Source organism: Schistocerca piceifrons, chromosome 6, assembly GCF_021461385.2.
Source record: "Schistocerca piceifrons isolate TAMUIC-IGC-003096 chromosome 6, iqSchPice1.1, whole genome shotgun sequence".
Lineage (NCBI taxonomy): Eukaryota > Metazoa > Arthropoda > Insecta > Orthoptera > Acrididae > Schistocerca > Schistocerca piceifrons.
The window spans coordinates 174327429-174351999 of NC_060143.1; the positions used below are offsets into that span (position 1 = coordinate 174327429).

Sequence of the window (24571 nt, forward strand, 5' to 3'; positions counted from 1 at the left end):
CGCAGTCGGGAGGACGACGGTTCAATCCCGTGTCCGGCCATCCCGATTTAGATTTTCCGTGATTTCCCTAAATCGCTCCAGGCAAATGCCGGGATGGTTCCTTTGAAAGGGTACGGCCGACTTCCTTCCCCAATCCAATGAGACTGATGACCTCGCTGTCTGGTCTCCCTCCCCAAACAACCCTCCCCTCCCCCCCAACCGCCAGCCCCCATACTATAAGTTGCAAGTTGCTCGGCAACTACCGACTATTTTCTGGAGCTACCCTGATCAGACCTTAGCATATGCCTTTCAACATATGCACTGCTCCACTCACACTGACACAGCTCGCACTACACTCTGAGATGTGGATCACGTGGCGGGCGTACACGTGGTGTGCCCGTCACCGAGGTGTGGTTGTACGCATGCATTAACGTCCAATCATATCCACTCATCCGCGCCATTTTCATTTGCACCATCCTGTATAAGAGTTTGTGTCGGTTGTCCTTTCTGAACCAATGAGGAACTGTAGAGTGCTACGTTGACGCTCATGTGTGTGTCGTTGCAGGCAGCTACGGGCGCGGGGTGTTCTCGCCGCGCGTCGACTACGACGAGTGGACGCCGCTGGGCCGCGGGGACCCCCTCAAGAACGACCCGACGTACGACTACGTGCCGCCCGTGCTGGACAGGGTGCACTACTGGCTGGAGCCCGCCTCCAGGACACCGGACCCGCCGCTCGCCACCACGCCACAGCCAGAGGTACGGGCGCCACTGTTCCAGCTACAGGCTTCTTCTTTCACTTGCGCCTTTGACCCGCAATGGTCGCAGGGTCGGCGTGGTTACAACGGAATTGGCAAGGTTAATTGAAAGGGGTGGCCGGATGCCCTTCCTGCCGCCATCCCATACCCCCAAGGACGGAATCAGTGTACCCCACCTGTCTGCGTCTAGTGTAAACCATGAAACAGTGCGGAAGTGTTACAAATGTCTGCTAGTCGTGTAACTGAGGCGGGGTGTGGGGACCAGCCCGGTATTCACCTAGCGGGATGTGGAAAACCGCCTAAAAACCACATCCAGGTTGGCCGACACATCATCCCACGTCGTTAAAACGCTGGGCGGAATCAAACCGGGGCCGGCGAGCCTACCCGAGTTCAGGAAGCAGCGCATTACCGCTCCCGGCTAACTTGGCGGGTACTGTTCCAGCTGCAGTCTGGCATCCGTATCACTAAACGACCGGAACGGTCAGCGAGTCCCAGTTAAAGATTGCCTGTCTAACAGCTTCCAAGAGCAAAAGAGAATTGATTTTCGATATTTCACGTAATTATCAACCGAAATTAAAACTTTAAACGCTGCCATAATCTGCTCATTAACAGGTTTAATCTTACCACAGTAAGCCAAGTATCAAGATTAGGAACTGGTTATCCTTCTTGAGGCAGCATTTCTCATGGCGCGCAAATTCATCCACATTCACACAGTGTTTGGGAATGTGAGCTCTTTCTTCCAACAAACTTTGCATTTAGTTTCAAACCCTTCCGAAACTTTTTCTCATTCACAACGCGCACAACATACTGAAACGAAAAACTTTTATTGCTTACCACATTTTTCACTGTTAGTGCAGCAAAAATGCAACACTAGCCGTAATGTCTTAGTTTATTATTCCTTTACTAGTAACTTTATTTGTAACTTATTTTGAAGATATCATCTACATATATACAATATATATAAATGACCTAGTAGATAGTGTCGGAAGTTCCACGCGGCTTTTCGCGGATGACGCTGTAGTATACAGAGAAGTTTCAGCATTAGAAAATTGCAGCGAAATGCAGGAAGATCTGCAGCAGATAGGCAATTGGTGCAGGGAGTGGCAACTGACCCTTAACATAGACAAATGTAATGTATTGCGAATACACAGAAAGAAGGATCCTTTATTGTATGATTATATGATAGCGGAACGAACACTGGTAGCAGTTACTTCTGTAAAATATCTGGGAGTATGCGTACGGAACGATTTGAAGTGTAATAATCATATAAAATTAATTGTTGGTAAGGCGGGTGCCGGGTTGAGATTCATTGGCAGAGTCCTTAGAAAATGTAGTCCATCAACAAAGGAGGTGGCTTACAAAACACTCGTTCGACCTATACTTGAGTGTTGCTCATCAGTGTGGGATCCGTACCAGGTAGGGTTGACAGAGGAGATAGAGAAGATCCAAAGAAGAGCGGCGTGATTCGTCACAGGGTTATTTGGTAAGCTTGATAGCGTTACGGAGATGTTTAGCAAACTCAAGTGGCAGACTCTGCAAGAGAGGCGCTCTGCATCGCGGTGTAGCTTGCTGTCCAGGTTTCGAGAGGGTGCGTTTCTGGATGAGGTATCGAACATATTGCTTCCCCCTACTTATACCTCCCGAGGAGAACATGAATGTATAATTAGAGAGATTCGAGCGCGCATTCAGGTTTTCCCGCAGTCGTTCTTCCCACGAACCATACGCGACTGGAACAGGAAAGGGAAGTAATGACAGTGGCACGTAAAGTGCCCTCCGACACACACCGTTGGGTAGCTTGCGGAGTATAAATGTAGCTGTAGATGTAGATACCACTGAACGTACGTGCAGCATTGTATCATTGTACGACACATAGTACAGGAGATATTACGTCATAAACATTGACATGCTTGAAAACTAGCTTTTGTTAAAGCGGTGCCCATATTATCCAAACTATACTCATCCAGTATCCAGCAGTGATAGCTCTTAGCGACTTACAGGGAAGAGTCAAAATAATGTGGACACCTGTACTTACTTGGGAATGGTTTATTAATAAGGGGTCAGACCCCCATTTGCCAGTAATAAAGCGGAGATTATTCTTGGAGTGCTGGCATATAATGATTGCATAGTCTCCAGTGGTATGTTATGCCACTCTTTCATTAGGCCCTCTTCTAACTTCTGAAGCGAAGAGGGAGACGGAAATCTGCTCAGGAGTCTTCACTCCAATATTGCCCCCAAGGATTCAATAACGTTCAAGTCCGGGGACTGTGCTGGCCAGGAAAGGCTCTGGAGTTCAGTTGCATCCGCCTGTCCTGGCTTTGTGAATAGGTGCATTATCATCCTAAAATATGGCCTCATTGTTGGGGAACCACATTTGAATCATGGGGTGCACCTAATCACCTAAAACGTTCACGTAATCGTTGGCTGTAACACGGTCTTTGAGAGCTATGATGGGACCAGCAGAAAACCATGATATGGCTGCCCACATCATCACACTTCCACCTCCATGCATAACCGCTGGAATCCAGCAATCAGGACTGTAGACCTCATTGGGCGTTCTCCAACCTTAAACCTGGCCCGATGTTGGAAATAACGAAAACGTTGACTCGGACCATATGACGTGTTTCCAGTCCAGGATTTATGCTCTTGACACCACGTTTTACGCTTCTTTGCATTGGTTTTCGTCACTAATGGTTTCGGTATAGCAGCTCCTCCACGAATATTCGCTTTAAGGAGGTCTCGGCGGACAGTGTCGATAGATACATGGTCTCGAAAATGGCTATTGAGCTTCCAGTCACTGTAGCCGCCGTAGTTTTGTGTTGTTTTGACGCAATTCGTGTTAGCGTACGATGATCTCTGTCATTTAGTTTTGATTTACGCCACTATTACGTTCACACGATGATGTCTTTCCGTGTTTTGTGTAGGCTGTTGACTGTTGAAACAATTGTTCTCGAAACATTCAATAAGTTGGCTGCTGTCTTGTTTACTGATGCTCCAGCTAATCGGGCCCCCACAATCTGCCCTCTTTGGGACTCTGTTAGGTCTTTCATTGCACGTCGACCTGGGCCTCTGAAGCAGATACGAAGCGTGCACTAGTCGTAAACAACCTGCACTGATGCCTAGTCCGTACTGAACACGCACAGTCAAGTGCGACACGTGTCTCCCCTGCGTTGTTGACCATCAAACACAAACATCCCATTACTCCCACTGTTCACATTATTTTGACCATCCCCTGTACAACAAAGTTAAAACATAATTTCAAACATTTTATAGACCTTTTCTTGCTTACAGCCACACAAAAAAGAGAAACGAACACAGTTTAACGCTTGATACATTTCCAGTTGTGTTTTTGACTTTTTCATTAGTCTGTTCATGAGTAATCCGAAAGTAATACAACAAACATAACTTTAATTTTTCACCTTCAGATATGAAGTTTTAACATGCTAAATGCCAAATATTTAACACATTAACTCATTTGTAAAGCAATCAGATGTCTGAAGCTCTTTTACACACGAGAGTTCTATCCTTTAAAGAAGAGAGGGTGCGAAAATACAAGTTATTGCTAAGAAGGGAACAGGGTCCTCACGTTGCGAAGCTGGGAACCAATCTTATAATTCTATACTGATTACCCGGCGTGGCAATGCTACCTAACCATTCGGACAAATAGTTTCTCACGCCCAGGAGACTTCACGCTAATGCCATATAACACTGCCCATTGCCTTAAAGGGTCGTTTCTTTCAGGTATGCCACTACCAGCTGAAGGCATTCATTGAAGATTACGTCCAGTACAGGTACCAATTTGTTGGACGCTGAGTGCTACGCTTCTCTAACTGTTGCAGACAGTCCCAGATATTCCGTGGCGCTAAGATCGGATGATTTAGCCGTCAAGTCGAAGTACGATAGGGTGCTTGAATGTTCCTCAAGCAGTGAACGTATACATGCATCCCTGTGAACAAAGCTGTTGAACTACTGTAAGACGCGAGTGTCCACAGCATACTCATAACATTGACATACTGGTTCAAAGTTCACAGTAAATTTAGCTCCAAAATATCACAGAACCAGCCGGATCTCAACTACACCTTCCACACACTGCAGGTAAAACACCACGTTGTACCGTCGATCCACTGACAGCGTGCATTATTTCAAAAGAGGCAAAATGGAGACTCTTCGGACCACACCAAACGCCTCCAGAGAGCTGTTGTCCACTTCATGTGTTGCTTGGCTCACGGAACAGGAGCATCTGCATGTGGCGCTGTGAGAAATGGCCATTTTTCTTTTTTTCTACAGCGTTCTTACTGGTTCGATACGTAGGATGTTTTCATGAATATCGACGATGTTCATTCTATGACGTATAATACATACATCCCACAGAATTATGATCTCTGCGGCTCCCGGACACTTATTTTCTATCGTCCTCCTGATGCACAGAGTGAGTCATTAGCAGCTAATGTTTTTCCTGTCATAACTGTTAACACAAAACTTTCAAGTGAGCCTTACTAAAGATTGAGCTTGCGACCTCGCCCTCAAAGACTCCTTGTAAGATATAACTAAAACTTCTTCATTCATTCAGGTTAAAAGTTATTATAACATGTTAAATAAAGTATTGACTCTAGATATAAAAAATTTGTATAGTAAAATTACAAATCACTTGAACAAGATCACGAGGAACGAGAAAAATAGCAGCCTCTCAGAGTCAATGTAAGATTAATATAGAACCGAAAAAAGGTGTAAATAATAAGTGCTGTGAGTAGCAGCATTACACGAAAGAAAATTAATTACACCTAAGTCATGTAACATCTCCTTACAAAGTATTACAACACTACAAACATTTTGTGTAATGCATCATTAAGGGAAATACAAATTAACGTAATATCAGTGGCATCTCCTCGGGTCCGTCCACCTGCACAAGTAACTTCTACGTGCTGTAGTTTAATGATAGACTTGAAGACGTCAATGGTACGATGGTTCAGAGGAATGATGTTCTGTCTCCAGTGGTAAGATGGGCGCAAGACCTGGAACTTACAGTGCAAAGATGTCCCAAGTACTTTTAGTATCAGAAATTAATAAGTTCTGAACCCCGCAGACAATGGCCTCCTATTCCACTCGATGAATATTCCAATACATTATTAAAAATCCGCGAAGAACTTGTGTGTAACTTTGGCCGAGTATCCCAACTGTACAGAAAATACTGTCGCCACAACAGGAAGATTTTCGCCTACCTCTATGCATGCAGTGACGGAGAAAAAATCTCAACACAAAGAACAAGTTGAGCGACTTATATGAAAGTTGGTAGGCGAGTTTCTACATATGAAAGATGACGTCTATTCAACTTTCTCAACATTTGCATAAGAGAGGCGCCAGTAGCGCCACTGCGAAGATGTAAATCAGGTTTGCTTTAAATACACGCTGTAACGGCAGTGGTCGTTGATCAGCTTCGAGATTGGACGTGGTGAGTTGATTTTAGTCTAGAATGCTTTTAAGGTGACAAAGAAGCCATTATCAAAACCTCACTGAATTTGAACGAGGCCTTATAATAGGGCTACGAGAAGCTGGATGTTCCTTCTGCTATATCGCAGAAAGATTTGACAGGAATGTTGCCACTGTAGATCACTGCTGTCAGCGGTGGTCACAAGAATGTACAGTGGCAAAAAGACCGAGCTCCGGACGGCCACGTAGCACTGTAGAGAATGAAGACCATCGAGTTCGGCGTATTGCTTTGGCACTTAGCACTGCATCAGCAGCAGCAATCTGAGCAGCAGTTGGCACTATAGTGACGGAACGAACTGTTGTACATCGGTTTCTCAAGGACAGCTCCGAGCCAGATGCCCTGTAGCGTGAATTCCACTCACCCCAAACCATCGTCATTTGCGGCTTCAGTAGTGTCAACCGAGAACTCACTGGAGGGCAGGGTGTTCTGATGAACGCTGGCTCTGCTTCGGTGACGTGTGTTGGTTAGAAGAACGCAAGCTGAGGGCCTGGAACCAACCTGTCTGCATGTCAGACACACTGGACCCGCACCTGGAGTTATGGTCTGCAGTGCAATTTCGTATGACAGCAGGAGCACTCTGGTGGTTATCCCACGAAATCTGGCTGCAAACTTATACATCAATCTGGTCATTCGACCTGTTGTGCTGCCGTTCATGAACGGCATTCCAGGGATTGTTTTCCGATAGCAAAAGACTGGCCTACATACCGATGTTGTAACCCAACAAGGCCTACAGAGTGTTGGTTTACTCGATCACCAGATCTGTCTCCAATCGACCACATATGGGGTATCATCGGACGACAACTCCAGCGTCATCCACAAACAGCATTAACCGCCCGTGTATCGATGTCCCTAGTGCAACAGGCATAGAAAGCCATCCCACAAACTGATGTCCGGCACTTGTGTAACACAATGAAGCACGTTTGCATGCTTGCATTCAACATTTTGGTTGCTACATCGGTTATTAATGTACTTGCATATCACATTTTCAATGGGTATCTCATGCTAACATCAAACTGTAATCTTGCAATGTTAATCACTTAAATATGTTACCTACAAAAATGTTTTTTTCTAAATTTAATTGTTGTTGTTGTGGTCTTCAGTCCTGAGACTGGTTTGATGTAGCTCTCCATGCTACTCTATCCTGTGCAAGCTTCTTCATCTCCCAGTACTTACTGCAACCTACATCCTTCTGAATCTGCTTAGTGTATTCATCTCTTGGTCTCCCTCTACGATTTTATCCTCCACGCTGCCCTCCAATGCTAAATTTGTGATCCCTCGAAGCCTCAGAACATGTCCTACCAACCGGTCGCTCTTCATGTCAAGTTGTGCCACAAACTCCTCCCCAATTCTATTCAATAGCTCCTCATTAGTTATGTAATCTACCAATCTAATCTTCAGCATTCTTCTGTAGCACCACATTTCGAAAGCTTCTATGCTCTTCTTCTCCAGACTATTTATCGTCCATGTTTCACTTCCATACATGGCTACACTCCATACAAATACTTTCAGAAACGACGTCCTGACACTTAAATCTATACTCGATGTTAACAAATTTCTCTTCTTAAGAAACGCTTTCCTTGCCATTGCCAGTCTACATTTTATATCCTCTCTACTTCGACCATCATCAGTTATTTTGCTCCTCAAATAGCAAAACTCCTTTACTACTTTAAGTGTCTGATTTCCTAATCTAATTCCCTCAGCATCACCCGACGTAATTCGACTACATTCCATTATCCTCGTTTTGCTTTTGTTGATGTTCATTTGATGTTCATTTAATATCCTCCTTTCAAGACACTGTCCATTCCGTTCAGCTGCTCTTCCAAGTCCTTTGCTTTCTCTGACAGAATCACAATGTCATCGGCGAACCTCAAAGTTTTTATTTCTTCTCCATGGATTTTAATACTTACTCCGAATTTTTCTTTATTTTTTCGTGATGCGATTTTTTGCCCTTCAGTGTATTTCCACAGATGCGAAACGTGAATTTGTGAAGTTAGACATTGCATCGAAACTCCACTATTGCGATGTAACGCAACACAACACTTAATAGAGAACATATTTGAAGGCTGTGAGTAAGCAAGAATGCATGTGTGCATTATACCTGCAACACTCGTCTGTTTTACAATATCAGTTCCTCGTAGGCTGAGTTAGATTGGTTTCAGACAGATAAATTACGTGACTGCCATATGCTACGACTTCTTCAACGGCTTCTCAGTGCCCATGCACCCCAGTACCTCACAACAGAGGTTAAATACTAGTCATCTCATCATAATCGAAACACGTAGTCTCACTTATCTAATATCCTACTGGGCTCATCCACAAAACAAAAACATTCGCAAACTTCATCGACGTTGCGCTGTCCGCCTCTGGAACAAATTAACTAGCACTTATCCGGACAATGCTGTGCCCTGTTGCTTTTGAGAAGAAACTAAAGCACTTTCTTCTGTCACCCTCAAACTTTCACCCAAAAATTAAAGTATATCGCCAGTTTCCTTCTGTCAGGCACTAATGCTGCCGTCTCGCAATGTCAGTTCTTTCTCTTATCATTTCTGAGTCAGTCACAGCACTAAAACTACCTTCTTGTATCTTGTCGTTATAGTTGAACTTATCGTGAACGAATGTGAACTCTACTGTTTTCTCTTTCTGCACCTGTAAAAAGAAAATAAAAAGCTGTTCATTCTGTGAAGTGTCAAGCAATCAGTTGTGGACTTAGAACGTTGTGTTTTTTTTAGGAGTAACTAATTACACGTTTATCGTAATGAATAAAATGCAAAATATGTGCAATACCAGGTTAGATGCAACACAGGGACTGATAACCATAGTCTTGTCAGATGAAAGGAATAAATATCAGGTTAAGTAAACAAATGAGTTACTCTACTGCAAGGTGTAAGCCTCAAGGTAGGGACTCTTTTTGAGTCATCTTCCTTCTGACTGGTTTGATGCCTCAATTATGTGTTGGATGTATTCCAGCCTTTGTCTTCCCTGACAGTTTTTACCCTCTGCAGCTCCATCTTGTCCGCAGCTCGTGGTCGTGCGGTAGCGTTCTCGCTTCCCTCGCCCGGGTTCCCGGGTTCGATTCCCGGCGGGGTCAGGGATTTTCTCTGCCTCGTGATGACTGGGTGCTGTGTGATGTCCTTAGGTTAGTTAGGTTTAAGTAGTTCTAAGTTCTAGGGGACTGATGACCATAGATGTTAAGTCCCATAGTGCTCAGAGCCATTTGAACCATTGTTTGAGCTCCCTCTTATACCATAGAAGTTGTTCCCTAATGTCTTAAGATACTTCTTCTCCCTTATTCTCACCGTTACTTTCCATCCGCCCCGATAGCTGAGTGGTCAGCGTGACGGATTGCCGTACTATGGGCCCGTATTCGATTCCCGGCTGGGTCGGGGATTTTCTCCGCTCAGGGACTGGGTGTTGTGTTGTCTTACTCATCATTTCATCCCCATCCTACGCGCAGGTCGCCAGTGTGGCGTGTAATGTAATAAGACGTGCACCAAGGCGGCCGCACCTTCCCCGTAGGGGGCCTCCTGGGCATTGACACCAAACGCTCATTTCAATTTCACCGTTGCTTTCCGCATGTTCTTGTCTTCACCGATTAATCGAAGAGCCACATCATTGATTATCAGCCCACCTAATTTTCAGCATCCTTCATCTTTCGATTCTCTTCTGTTCCGGTTTTTCCACTGTCCATGATTCACTACCATACAACGTTTTACTCCAAATTTCTTCCTTAAGGGGGGTAGGATGTCAAACGGGCCGACTTGGAGCAGGAGAGGCATCACAGGACATTTTAATTTCCACTGTCTATACTTTTACAAATAAATTCATAAAACTTTAACAGCATGACCAGGAAGATTCAGGATTCATACTCATAGCAGTGGAAGCTCAAAAAGTAACAAAACACATTTTTTTTACATGTGAAATTTCATCATTTTTTCACTTACCGCATTTGTTGCTATAGGTACACTTTTCTTCCTAAGTAAGAGAGATTCTTCGATGACTTTTGCACAGCATACAAACTATAGTTACAGGTGTATGAAACTCTAGAAGTTATTTAATTTATGAAAAAATGAATGAACTGTTACATTTTAAACATCATGTTTAGAAAAAAAATCAAGTTTTATAGTTAATTATCTCAATTTCTTCCACAGTTTTTTAATAGATTTGGAAAATTCTAGAGTCACATACACATGTAACTACTGTTTGTACGCTATGAAAAATTCATCGAAGGATCTCTGTTACTTAGGAAGAAAAGTGTACCTATAGCAACAAATGCAGCCAGTAATAAGTGAAACAATGACGAAATTTCACATGTAAAAAAAGGTATTTTGCTACGTTTCTGAACTTCCACTGTGATGAGTGTGAGTCCTCAATCCTTCCTGGTCATGGTGACAAAGTTTTATGAATTTATTTGTAAAAGTATAGACAGTAGAAATTAAAATGTCCTGTCGTGACTCTCCTGCACCAAGTCGGCCCGTTTGACGTCCTACCCCGCCTTAAATAAAAGCCTAGGCTTGACACAGTCAGCCGGCCGGGGTAGCCGAGCGGTTCTAGGCGCTGCAGTCTGGAACCGGGTGACCGCTACTGTCGCAGGTTCGAATCCTGCCTCGGGCATGGATGTGTGTGATGTCCTTAGGTTAGTTAGATTTAAGTAGTTCTAAGTTCTAGGGGACTGATGACCTCAGCAGTTAAGTCGCATAGTGCTCAGAGCCATTTGAACCATACTGACACATTCAGAATTCTTGTGGAATGGAATGCCCTCTTTGCCTGCGCTAGTTTGATTTTTATGTCCTCCTTGCCTTCGTCCGCCATGTGTTATTTTGCATCCAAGGTAGTAGAATTCTTTAACTTCACCTACATCTTTGTTACCAGTTTTTATGTTACTCTATCGCTAATGAGATTTCTACAACTCTTAATTAGTTTCGTCATTCCGCGGTTTATCCTCTAAAGATACTCAGTATTTATTACACTGTTCAGTTCGTTCAACAGATCACGTAATTCTTCCTCTGTTTTGCTGAGGACACCAGTGTCATCCCCTCTGACACATCGATGACTTCCTGCTGCAGGTGCCGGTGTTGCGACCTCGCCAGCCCACGCCGCTGCCGCCGCCCGTCGCCACCACTGCCGATGCGGCTCCACCGACCGCCCCGCAGTCGTCACAGGCTCAGCTGGAATCCCGGCGCGACGTCTTTGACCAGTTCCTCAAGATCGTAGACGCGTCCAAGTTCGGCTCGAACCACCACTACTCTTCGCTGCCGGCCTCTTACTACCCGTCGCCCTTCTACCACAAGCCGTCGGCGCCGCCGATGCGTCCGCCGTACACCATGCTGATGCCGCCGCCCCCGCCGCCCCCGACGGCCTCGGCGCTGGCACGGCCGACACAGGGCCAGACGTCGGTGTCGCTGCAGCACGCCAACCTCGTGTACCACGCGTCGACGACGCAGCCGCTGCAGCAGGCGCTCGACTGGAAGGAGGGCAAGACGCAGCTGGCCACGGTCGCCGCAGCGCCGCCCACCGCCGCCGCCCCCACGCGGCCCCCCGCCGCCCACGACGCCGTGGATCTCTCCTCGCTGCTGCAGAGCCTGCTGCGTGACGAGGCGACGCCGGTCACCGCCGTCGCTCCCCAGTCCGACGCCTTCACCGTAACGACGCCACCTGCCACTCCCACCACGACCGTCACCACGTGTGCCACCCCCGTGGCTACGACCGTGGCCTCCTTGACCACTGACCCTCTGTTTTCCCATTACAAGCAACCGGCGGAACCACTCCGGGGGCCCATGTACCTCATAATCCAGGGCCACTCCAAAGTGAAGACGTACGGCGCCGCCAATAAGCACCAGCACAGCTACCACGGAATTCCAATCCAGAACTCCAACGACATCCAGCAGGAGCAGGATATGGAGACTGACAGATCTGGCCGTGCAGTCGATGACGAGGTCTACAGTGTGGCATCTTCTTACGAATCAAACACCATCGGTACGGGGCAGGATGATACACTCAGAAGAACGCCGCGTTCGTCCACGGAATACGTCAACGACGTCTTCGATGACACTGGGCCATCTAAGCCAGCGAGAGCTCGTCGCAAGAAGCGAGCTGCTGATGATATCAGCGACGAACTTAAGCCTCCATCCGAAACCACTTCTGGCCAAGATGATGTGCCTCGAGTCGCAACACAGCCCAAAGTTCTGCAGCGAAGTGGTAAAGCAAATCCCAAGAAAGTCACCAGCATAACATCTAGAGCTGATATCTACCGGAAGCGGAGACTGAAAGGCATGAAGACATTTAGGCGGGTGCACAGCGCAGTAGAGGCTACCACTCGCGAAATCGAAGCAATCCTGAAACAAAATCGTCAAATGTCGAAGCAGCTCCAAAATTTACCAGGTTACCAATGGCGTTCATCTGGATTAAAAGCAGCCGCTGCTCCTGAAAATGTGATGGCAGAGGCGACTGTCAAAGAAATTGAGGCCATATTGCGAGAAAATCGTGAGATGTCACGGCAGTTTGGTACATTACCTGGATATGCAACACAATCAGGAACAACATCACTCATAGAAATTCCGTTACGTCGTTCTGGGACCATATCATCGAAAGAGAAACCCCAGACAGAAACAATCCATTCGCATAGAAATAAACGTCAGCTTCTAGAAGTTTCTGAAGAACACCCTGGTGTCACTACCGATGATGCGTCTGCTGCGACAGAGAATGCTACCACTTACGATGATTCCGACGGACACGATGAACAGCTCCTGCGGTATAACAGTGCCAAACCAGAAAGTGAAGTTACAACTGAAATTGAACCAGCGTCCATTGGTCCTGACAGTCAGCTGACTATGCAACAGGGACAGTGGACGACGCCAGAGACTGTTATTTCTCCTACGAGAACTGTAATCAACGACGACAAAGAAGTGGAGTCTTCCAAGGGGAGGCAGGTATTAGAGGAACTAGGGGAGCTAATTCCACTAGATGAAGACACAGCGGAGGAGCTGCTACAGGGTCTCTTAGTCCAGCAAGGCCAAGGGTCTGGAGCTGGTGCTGTTATTGCTTCTTCACTAGCGAAAATTCTCGATGTGGAAAGCCGTACTTGAAGACCTGTATCTTCATTAAAAATATATCAGGCCACCACGCTTTCCTAACGCCTCTCAATGCTGGATACATACGTATCGTCTCGGGACAATACACGCCTGGTATCAAAATACATTCATTGAGACTGTGACTTATTTGTTTCGCTTAAATCTTAATGCCTACGGTGTTTTTACCAGAGAGTTATTCCCCTTTTTAAGACGAAGCAAATGTGAGACTGAATTCGTCAACACTCAAGAAGTGTTTCTGAAGCATTTTTCCTTATTTTTTTATACTAAATAATAAACTAAGCGAGAAATACGAAACTACATTCCCACCGCATTTTTCTGTTACTGTATGCAAATCAACGAGTACACTGTCACGTCATTGCATCCCCATTTCTCTGCTCCTTCAGTGCTGAAGTGCCACCTCACTCACTCACACACACACACACACACACACACACACACACACACACATACATACACACACTGAGAAAAGCTACACCCGCCCCTTTAGTTGTCATGTTCGCACCTTTTATTGGGCAAGTAGTTCGCGTATCTGTGATCGTGTAAGGCAAGGGAACAAAACTGATGTTATAAGTAAAACAGGTCATTTAAGACCTATGGTACAAAATACTTACGAAGTTGGCATTTATTGGTTTGTTGTTTGGCTCCAAGGAAAAAACTGAATTTTATCATCAGCATCTAACTAGTCCATAAATGTTCACAATATCCCAAGCTTGGTGAGTGAAGTATCACACAATTTTCAAAAACAACAACGAATACAGCAGTTACAGTTTTGTTCACTGCTTGCTAGTAACCAGCACTATTATTGCTAGTAAACAAGAATCAGATTACAAATATGAACTACAGGAGAGAATATTATGAAATAACATAAATATTGACAGTTTAGGGGCTGTTTCGATGCTATATCACAATTTTCTTCATCTTGTTTTGTTTTCGATAGGAAGTTTAAAATAATACCTTGTCATGGATCCCTTTGGAGCTACCTCAACTCCCATTCACAGTTACACCATCAAAAGACATTATTAGTACATGTGGTGTCTCGTACATGTCTTGTCTCATCTAGCGATCATTCCATATATCAACTAATCACAAAGAACATTCACTGCTTGTTACAGCACATTATCATTGGAGTGTATCTAACCATACGTCTCCCATTAAAAATTTTGTTATGCTTGTTATGTTAAGTATGAATTTTATTTATTTAAATTATTTTAAAATGTTTTATGTAGTTTGTTGCAATATGAATGTGATTTTAATATTTATTGATATAGTAAATTTACAAGTTGTTTCATTTTTATTGATTAAAGTACCTGATACTTCAAACAATGCCAGATATCTTTTGAAACAAAGTTCTCTTTTTCAGAAGAAACAATAGACGAATATATCAATGAGTACAACACAAAACACACCAATACAGGAAGTTTTGTGTGATTATTGAGAATTGCAAATTATTTTGTGAATATTTTTTGTAAATTTTTCAATAAATTAATGGTTACAGATAAAATCTTCAGCTAATCTTTGCATCTGTGCGAAAAACGTTTCAATGTTGCTTTCAACTCTTTCATATTCCTTTATGACAAAATTTTAAGTTTAGTTTACTTAATAGCTTTTATATGATCAAAGTTTTATTCTGTCTTTATACATACTGTAATAATACAAAGTCTAGAGCTGTAAATAACCAACGATTTATGGATGAAAATTTAGACACAACAGCAACCAGCTGAAATGCAAGTGTCATAATTTTCATAAATGACTGATTATTGATGATTTCTTCTATCAATCACAGGAATATAACAGTAGCAGACAGGTAACTCACAAAGTACATACACAAACAGAACTTTATCTCTCTATATATTGAAGTCTCACATATAGGATGATTCCAGATACATACTAAATTTCACATTTTCAATCATGTGGCAGTAATATGGATGATGTAGTGCATCGACTATATAAAGATTATTCTGTGTAGTTCACATAACATTGATTCTATTATTGTAGCTGTAACCTCCGTTTAATCTTACACGAAAACAAATTACATTACAAGTTCATTTAATAATGAATCAACATTCTATGTTATCTTAGTTCATATAATAAAAAAAAGTTTTGTGGTGCTGACATTATTGCCAAAAATGTGAATCACACAATGAATAGCAAACACAACTACAACAAGTATTTATAATCTCTCGTAGTTGAGATCAATCTTTTAGATGTTTACTAAAGAAATGGCAGTGTCCACCTTAATTATGTTAATGGAAATAATGACAATAAGTCTCTACAATTGACAGTTAATATCACATTATTTAAACAAGGAAATTATTTAGTGTTTTATTGAATTAAGATGCTTAATGCTTTAACAGAAGAAATTACTACATGGATCAGTTTCAAAGATTGTAGTTTTTAACTGTATTGACCAAATTTAATTTGTTGTAACGCCAGAAAATAACTGTGCTTAGGAAATATGAGGTCATGAAGAAGAATATGTTATTTTATTCTATTACTACAATTGGAGTAGGTCGATTATCTTTCAAGAAATGGGTAGTTTGTGTATATATGTTTAAAATAATTTAATTAGAGATGCTGTTTGAATCACAATGTGATATCTGAGTACATGTATTGTTCCCCCTGAGGGTAGCAGTGTCATCAGTGAACCTAATCACTGACACCCTTTCACCACAAATTTCAATGCCAGAAAGCTTGCATCCATATTGTACACCCTATTTAATCTGAGAACTTCGTTCTTGGTTTTCTGCTCTCATTGTTCCTTTGTGGCTGTTATACATAGTTATTGCACATTACTCGCCTTTCCCTATCGTTTACAACAAGTTTTCTGAGGAATTCTAACATCCTGCACCATTTTACATCGTCAAAAGCTTTCTGTAGGTCGACAAATTCTATGAATGTTTCTTGATTTTTCTTAAGTCCTGCTTCCATTATCAAGTGCAAGAGTCAAAAATGCCTCTCTTGTGCCTTTGCTTTGCCGAAAACCAAACTGACAGTCATCTAACAGATTGTCAATTTTCTTCTCCATTCTTCTGCACATTACTCTTGTCAGCAACTTATGTACAATTGGGCGATAATTCTCGCAGTTATCTGCCCCTGCTGTCTTAGAGGTGTGAGATGATGCTTTCGCCGAAGTCTGATGGCATATCTCCAGTCTCATAGATTCTACATTCAAACTTAAATAGTCTTTTAGCTGGCACTTGCTCAATGATTTTACAAATTCTGAAGGATTGTCTATTCCTTCTGTCTTATTTGATTTTAAGACTCCAAAGCTCTGTTAAACACTGACTCTAATACTTAATCCCTAATGTCTTCCAAATTGACTCAGATTTCTTCCTCTACCACATGAACAAGCAGGTGTTGACTCTCTTAGAGGCCTTGAATGTATTCTTTCCACCTAAACACTGTCTTTCTGCGTTTGACAGTGGAATTTCCATTTCACTCTTAATGTCGTCGGCTTCGCTTTTAATTTCACCAAAATTTGTTTTGTCTTTTCTGTTTTCTGTTTCAGTTCTTCCAACGACCATTTCATTTTTCGATTTTTTCACATTTTTCATACAGCCATTTCGTCTTGGCTTCCCTCCAATTCCTATTTATTTCAGTCGTAAGTGACTTATATCCCTCTATTTTTGTCTTTCCCTGAACGTTTCTGAACTTTCTTCTTTCGTCTGTCAACTGAAGTATCTACTTTGTCTCCCAAGGTTTGTTCACAGTTTTCTTCCTTGCACCTATGTTTATCTGTCCTGCTTCTATAATTTTCCTCTTCAGCTGAATCGCTTGCTGTGGCATTCATTATCGTACTATTTACAGCTTTAGATAACTTCAAAAACAACTCATCATTCCTCAACAGTTCAGTATCTCACTTCCATCTACATTGATTCTTCTGAACGATTCTCAGTCTATTAGTCATCATTATTACAGATCTGATTGTGTATAAGCTCTTCTGTAGACGTTACAATGGAATATCTTTCATCTCAATCTCTGGCTATCATGTAATCCAGCTGGAATTTTGCTGCATTTACATGCCTACTCAAGTACATCTCTTATAATTTTTGATCAGTGTAAGCGCCATTTTTTAAATATTTCTTTTGAGTCATTAATCTTGTGACCGGTTTGATCCTCCTCTTATGCTAAATTTTTCATCTTAGAGTAGCACTTGCAACCTACGTCCTCAGTTATCTGCTGAACGTATTAAAGTCTCTTTCTTACTCTACAGTTTTTACACTATATATCTCTTTCAAGTACCACTCCCTGATGTTTTAACAGATGTCTCATCATGCTATCCCTTCGTCTTGTTGTGTTTCCCATATATTCCTTTCTTTTCCGTGTATTTCCTTCCTCTTCAATTACGCACAGAACCTCATCACTTCTTATCAGTCCACCTAATTTTCAACATTCGGCTGTAGTAACACTTCTCAACGCTTCGATTCTCTTCTGTTTCCGTTTTTCTGCGGCCCTTGTTTCAGTACCATACAGTGCTGTGCTGCACACGAACGTTATTAGAAACTTCATCCACAAATTAAGGCTTATGTTTGATACTAGTAGACTTGTCTTGGCCAGGAATGCCCTTTTTGCCAGTGTTAGTCTGCTGTTGATGACCTCCTTGCTCCGTCCGTCATGAATTATTTTGTTGCCTAGGTAAAATAATTTCTTAACTTCTTTTGCTTCGTGAATACCAGTTCTGATTTTAAGTTTTTCTCTGTTCTCACTTCTGCTTCTGCTCATTACTTGCGTCATTTTTTAGTTACCCACAGCCACGTTCTTCACTCATTAGACTGTCCATTCCATTCGACTTATCCTGTAATTCTTCTTCACTTTCACTGAGGATAGCGAAGTAGTCAGCGAATCTTATCGTTGATATCCTTTCACCCTGAGTTTCAAGCCTACTCATAAAACTTTGTTTCTGTCACCGAACTTTCTGTGTATAGATTGAACAATAGCGCGAGCACTTATTTTTTGGTCTTCCAGTCATATTGTTCTCTATTAGTTCTTGTACATATTGTATACAAAACCGTCTATTCCAATAGCATACCCGTATTTTTCCCAGAGTATCGAGCATGTTGTACCGTTTTACATAGTCGTACGCTTTTTCCAGGTCGACAAATCCTACGAACGTGCCTTCATTTTTCTTCAGTCTTGCTTCCTTTTTCAATCTCAACGTCATAACTGCGTCTCTGGTGTCTTTACTTTTCCCAAAGCCAAACTGATCGTCAGCTAACAGATCGTCAATTTTCGTCTTTATACTTCTGCACATTATTCTTGTCAACAGTTTGGGTGCAAGAGCTGTTAAACTGACTGTGCGATAATTCTCGTACTTGTCGGCCCTTGCAGTTTTCGGAATTGTGTGAATGATATTGTTCTGAATGTCCGATGGTATATCTCAAGTCTCATACATTCTACAAACCAACGTGAATAGTCATTTTCGTGCCACTTTACACAATGATTTTAGAAAATCCTATGGGATGTTATCCACCCCTTCTGCCGCACTTGATCGTAAGTCGTCCAAAGCTCTTTTAAATTCAAATTCTAATAATAGATCCCCTATCTCTTAACTGTCGACTCCTGTTTCTTCTCTGTCTCGTTATCAGGAGAGTCCTACCCTCGCAGAGGCCTTCAATGTAGTCTTTCCAGCCATCCCCTCTCGCCTGTGCATTTACCGTTGGATTTCCCATTGCCCTTCTAGTGTTACCGCTCTTGTTTTGATATTACTACATCCTGAGTCAGTCCTTCCGACAAATCATTACTTTTTCTATGTCTTAACATCCTTCATGCAGCCATTTAGTCTAAGCTTTCCTGGAACTCCTATTTATTTCAACCCTAAGTGACTTGTATTTCTGTATTCCTGAACTTCCCTGAACTTTTCTGAACTTCCTTCTTTTGGCGATCAACTGAAGTATTCTTTTCTATTACTCACAGTTTCTTCGCAGTTACCTTCTTTGTACCGATGGTTTTCTTTCCAATGTCTGTGACTGCCATTTTGAGATATGTCCATTCCTCTTTAATTGAGCTGTCTACTGAGCCATTCATTATCGCAGTATCTATAAACTCATAGAACTTCAAGAGTGTCTCTTAATTCCTTAGTACTTCCATATCACACTTCTTTGCTCACTGATTCTTCCTGACTAGACTCTCACACTTCAGGTTACGCTTCATCATCGTTGCCTGAGTACATGTTTGCTTATGGTAACGCTCCACAACTCCTTATATGATTTCGAAATCTCTGCCTGACCATTATGTAATCTAACTGCAATCTTTCCGTACCTCGCGGCCTTTTCAAGTGTTACTCCTACTATTGTGATCCTTGAACAGAGTATTTGCTATTAGTAGTTGAAATTTATTGCAGAACTCATTCTTTCTCCTCTTCCATTCTCAAGCCTATATTCTCTCGTAACCCTTTCTTCTACTCCTTCCCCTATAATCACATTCCAGAACCCCATTTTTATTAGATTTTCACCTCACTTAACGTACTGAATTACCCGTTCAATATTCTCATATACTTTATCTCTTCATCTTCCGCTTGAAACGTCGGCAAGTGTATCTTAGTTACTGTGGTCGATGTTGGTTTGCTGTCGATTCTGATGAGAACAATCTTATCACTGAAGTGTTCGCAGTAACTCAATCTTTGCCCTACCTTCCAATTCGTAACAAATCTACCGTTGAGGCATTTTCAGCTTTTGTTGATATTATCCTGTGTTCGTTTGACCAGAAATTGTTGTCTTCTTTCCATTTCACTTTACTGATCCCCACAATATCTAGAGAGAGACTTTGCATTGCACTTTTCAGATTTTCTGGTTTCCCTACCACGCACAACTTCTGTAATTCCACTTCTGACTCGTAGAATTTCTTTGTTTATTCTTTTTTAATTAACACCTCATGAGCCCCCTTCAAGGGGTCTCTCTGGGAGATTATTTCCCAATCTTTCGCTAATGCAGAAATCATCTTGACACTTTCTCGGTTACAAGCCATATGTCCCATTGATGTGCATTATGTGTCTTTAATATGGTGGTTCCCATTGTCTTCTGGGTCCTCGTGTCACTGAATTTTGTTGACTCTTTCCCATTTTTTAAGCCATTTCCCACCCCAAGGGCAAGAGGTTATCTTGAAATGCGTTCCTCCGTTCTCTTTAACGAGGCCGTCAGCAGACCAAGTATGGCTCATAACGGAAGTTTTCAGCTGCCATCGCTGATAATTTTTATTCAAAATCTAAGTTGTGGCTGCAACTGAACAGTGGGACCCTAGGAAGAATTTTCTGAGCCATTATATATAGTTTCCCTTCGTCGAGCTTGCATTGAAACTTCCCCTTTGAACAATTTATACATGACTGTGCTTAACCTGACATAAAATATTTTTAGCGCAACGCAATCTGACTATCAAAGATCCCTGCAAAAGAATGGCCCTGACTAACATTAACCTATACCTTTCACAAATCACTTACCTCACAAAAATCTTCGCTACTCAAGCTACTGCAATACAGCGAGCGCCACTACTGCCAGCTAAATAAAAGATTCAAACTACTGAAGGCACTAACTACTGATAGGGATAGTTAGCAAATGAAAGATATTAATAGAGAACAAACAATGTATTTACCTTAATATCATCACAAGTCATAATATATATATCAGTTCATGACAAATTACAAACCTCCGCCATCTCTCTCCCCACATCCACCACTGCTGGCGGCTCACCTCCAACTGCGCAACGCTATGCGCTGTTAACATCCAGCTGCCCCTCTACAATGGCAGACAACAATGCAAACTAGCCACAGACTGCACACAGCACAGCCAGTGATTTCATTTTCATACAGAGAGCGCTACGTGGCGGCGGCGTTACCAATATAAGAACCTAAACAGCCTACTTACATAAAGAAAACATAAACAGCCTACTTACAGCTTTTCCATTTTTTTCTGTTCCCTCTCATTGTTATATTTCCCTTACTGTGTGTGAATAACATAGTACTGACCATGGACTCCTCAGAGGACATAACACTTGACAACATTTCCTTGTTGTATGTGGTAATAGCATCATATACTCCAAAATGAAGAGAAAAATATACCCGGTCTACAAATCTTGAGCTTTATGTGGATTATGTCGAGAGAGACCAGACACTTGGCGGAAATACTACAGATAAAATAATCCGATCATGTTCATACATGTGAACAAGGAAACCGTAAAGAGATTTTGGAAAGATTCGTCTGATACCGAGTTAGTGAGATAATGCAGTCATTGTCGTAAACAGAATCGAAATGAGACAATGAATGACATCGTTTCGACCACAATTCTAGTATTCAGATCCATGTTTCCACACACTGGATGCTGGAGCTGATGTTTTCTCTCAAATGACCTAAGTACTGCTAGTAGCAAGTCCGTCTTATCAGATAAAAGTGTCATTGTTATGTTACTCTTGTACCATACTTTTACGTAATCTTCGTCTTTTGAAAAACTCGATCACTAAATGCGCAATATTTGCAATTATTGAACCGCTAGAATGACAGATAGTTTCAGAAAACAAACACGACAAACCTGTGCCAGACTATTTTTAGGAAGTAATTAGAAATTCTTGGAAGCAAGACAAATACAAAATACATACGTCATTTTAAAAGGAAAGTCTCTATTATTTTGGTATACAAAAAGTCCAAAAAATAAATGTTCGTCATTTTATGGGTCCGCTCCTCTTAATAAACCAGCCTGCGTACAAGAGGGAGCAGTTTACAAAATCGTATGAAACAGAAACACTTACAACTAAAAGTTTGCATACATTAAATGTGGCTTCTTCGCGTAGATACTAAACAACCAAGGCCTATTGTTCTGATATATCAAGATAATATTAAGAAACAGCTAGCAGAATCCAAGAATGCAACAAAGGCTTAAAATATTTTCGCTGTCCACAAAAATTTCTATATGAAATCTATTAGATTGGTGCGTAAATTCGTGGCGTTTTCGCTTTGCATGCTAGTATTTCGGTTGCTGTGGGTTTATTTGTCGATAGTCACTTTTTATTTGTAGTTCACTATTGATATCTGAGCTTACATAATGTCATTTTCTCATTTGGAAGTAGTGAGCGGAGCTGCGCGCGCTAGAAAATGGAGTGTCAAGTGTATGGGAACAATGCTGCTGGACAGATCAAGGCAAGAAAATGATTTCCTCGTTTTAAGGAGGATCGTTTTGATATTGATGACTCCTGATGTTCAGGAAGACATCCTGAGTTCGATGAAGACCGTTTAGACGTATTAATCCACAGTGATCCACTTGCAAATGTGATGAACTGTGATCATCCACGATCGTGCGACAACTGCATGCAAGGGGTAAGGTTAAAAAACCGGGTGTACGGGTACGGCATGCTCTAAACCGAAATCACACAAATCAGCGGTTGGCCATATGTGCGTCTCTGCTTGCTGCTCATCAACTGGCTAGTGAACAACACCGACCACTGCGGTCCTGTACAGTTATTGGTGACGACAAATGGTGTTTTGGAGCTAACATAGGAAAAAAGGAATGGTTGAGCCCAAATTTCTTTGGCGGAACAGCGACGCTGTGCAATACTACGAATTGCTTCTGCGAGGTGCAATCATAACTGTTGACATTTAGTTTCAAGAATTGAAACGTTTTGCATCCCCAATCCAGGAACAAAGACCACGAATACTGCGTGAAGAGATGCTACTCCGCGATAATGCCCACATGTATTCTGCTAAAATGTCAGAAAACACTGTACAGGAGTCGGGTTTAGAAGTCATTCCGCGCCCACCATATTCACCTGATCTTGCCCCCTCAGATTTTTGGTCTTTTCCCTTCTCTATCTAACAGCCTTGAAGGAAATTCCTTTCCAGATGAAAATGCTCTCCAAACATGGCTCGATCAGTACCTCGCCTCGAAACTACGGAATTGAAAAGTTACCCCAGCGTTGGCAGACTGTTGTAAATAGTGAAGGAGAATATATCATTGACGACTAAACTCTTTGTTACGTACATCTGTTGCGTTTATTAAACTAATGGAAAAACGCTACGAACTTGTGCACCAAACTAATACTTCCCTTGCACCTGTTATGAAAGCTGCGTAAATGAAATTAACGTTGCGAGAGGCTGAATTATGTCTTAGTATGATGCCTGTTATTATGAATATTAAATTTAGTTTCTTGTCTGGTCTATAATGCTCCAGCAGAACCTGTAAACAAAGGCTAATTTTTTGACGGAGGTATTCTACAGTGTGCAATGTGGACACAAGTAGAGAAGGTGGACGGCTGTTGTAGTGGAGGTGTGAAATAGCGTCGACAGTGATGCAGGCTCGTTCGCAGTATCCAGCTTCCTATAGAATCCGTACCACTTGAAAATTGACTTCGTGACTGATAAAATGAGTAAGTAATGTGATTGAATTGGTGTCTCACCAGCAATCTCGTGATGACGACTTGAATTTTATTGCTCTTGCTCTTCACAATTCAAGGTCGACCATACTCCACAAACGTACACAATCCGATTCAACATTCATGGACTAACCCACGTGCAGACACCGTTTAGTACATCTACGATAGGTTATACACTCTTTGGTCGACTACTGTTGAGCAATACACATAATTATTGTAATTAACAGATCCTCAAATGTACACTGAACGGATTACGATACAGACAACCGCCCCCCCCCCCCCCCCCTCCTGCCCAATTGGAACATAATCTTGAAACTCGAAATAGTACCATCTTATTTAGCTGTTGAATATAACACTTAGTTCAGTTTCGTACATAATGAAAGTTCACACCACAAATGATAAATATTTCAAGGGTGTCGTGAAGGGTTTTTCACTTAATCAGTCCTATAGTCATTTTTTCATCTTATCATGTTATAGTCATTGTCATACATCTACTTCAAGAATTTAGATAATACTGTTGTTTGTTGTGGTCTTCAGTCCAGAGACTGGTTTGATGCAGCTCTCCATGTTACTCTATCCTGTGCAAGCTTTTTCATCTCCCAGTACCTACTGCAACCTACATCGTTATGAACCAGCTTAGTGCATTCGTCTCTTGGTCTCCCTCTACGATTTTTACCTTCCGCGCTGCCCTCCAATACTAAATCGGTGATCCCTTGATGCCTCAGAATATGCCCTACCAACCGATCCCTTCTTCTAGTCAAGTTATGTCACAAATTTCTCTTCTTTCCAATTCTATTCAGCACCTCCTCATTAGTTACGTGATCTAATTATCTAATCTTCAGCATTCTTCTGCAGCATCACATTTCGAAAGCGTCTCCTCAATATCGCCCGGTTTAATTAGACTACATTCCAT

At 42.2% G+C, this 24571-nt stretch overlaps 1 protein-coding gene across 1 annotated transcript in view; it reads left to right on the plus strand.

The window, feature by feature from the left end:
* Nucleotides 1-14674, plus strand: part of LOC124803217 — a 163469-nt gene extending 148795 nt beyond the window's left edge. Inside the window, exons 3-4 of the mRNA XM_047264397.1 lie at nucleotides 545-735; nucleotides 11283-14674. Coding sequence (XP_047120353.1) covers nucleotides 545-735; nucleotides 11283-13301 — 2210 coding nt within the window. The 3' untranslated portion in view covers nucleotides 13302-14674. The remainder of the gene's footprint in view (nucleotides 1-544; nucleotides 736-11282) is intronic.
* The last annotated feature ends 9897 nt before the right edge of the window (nucleotides 14675-24571 follow it).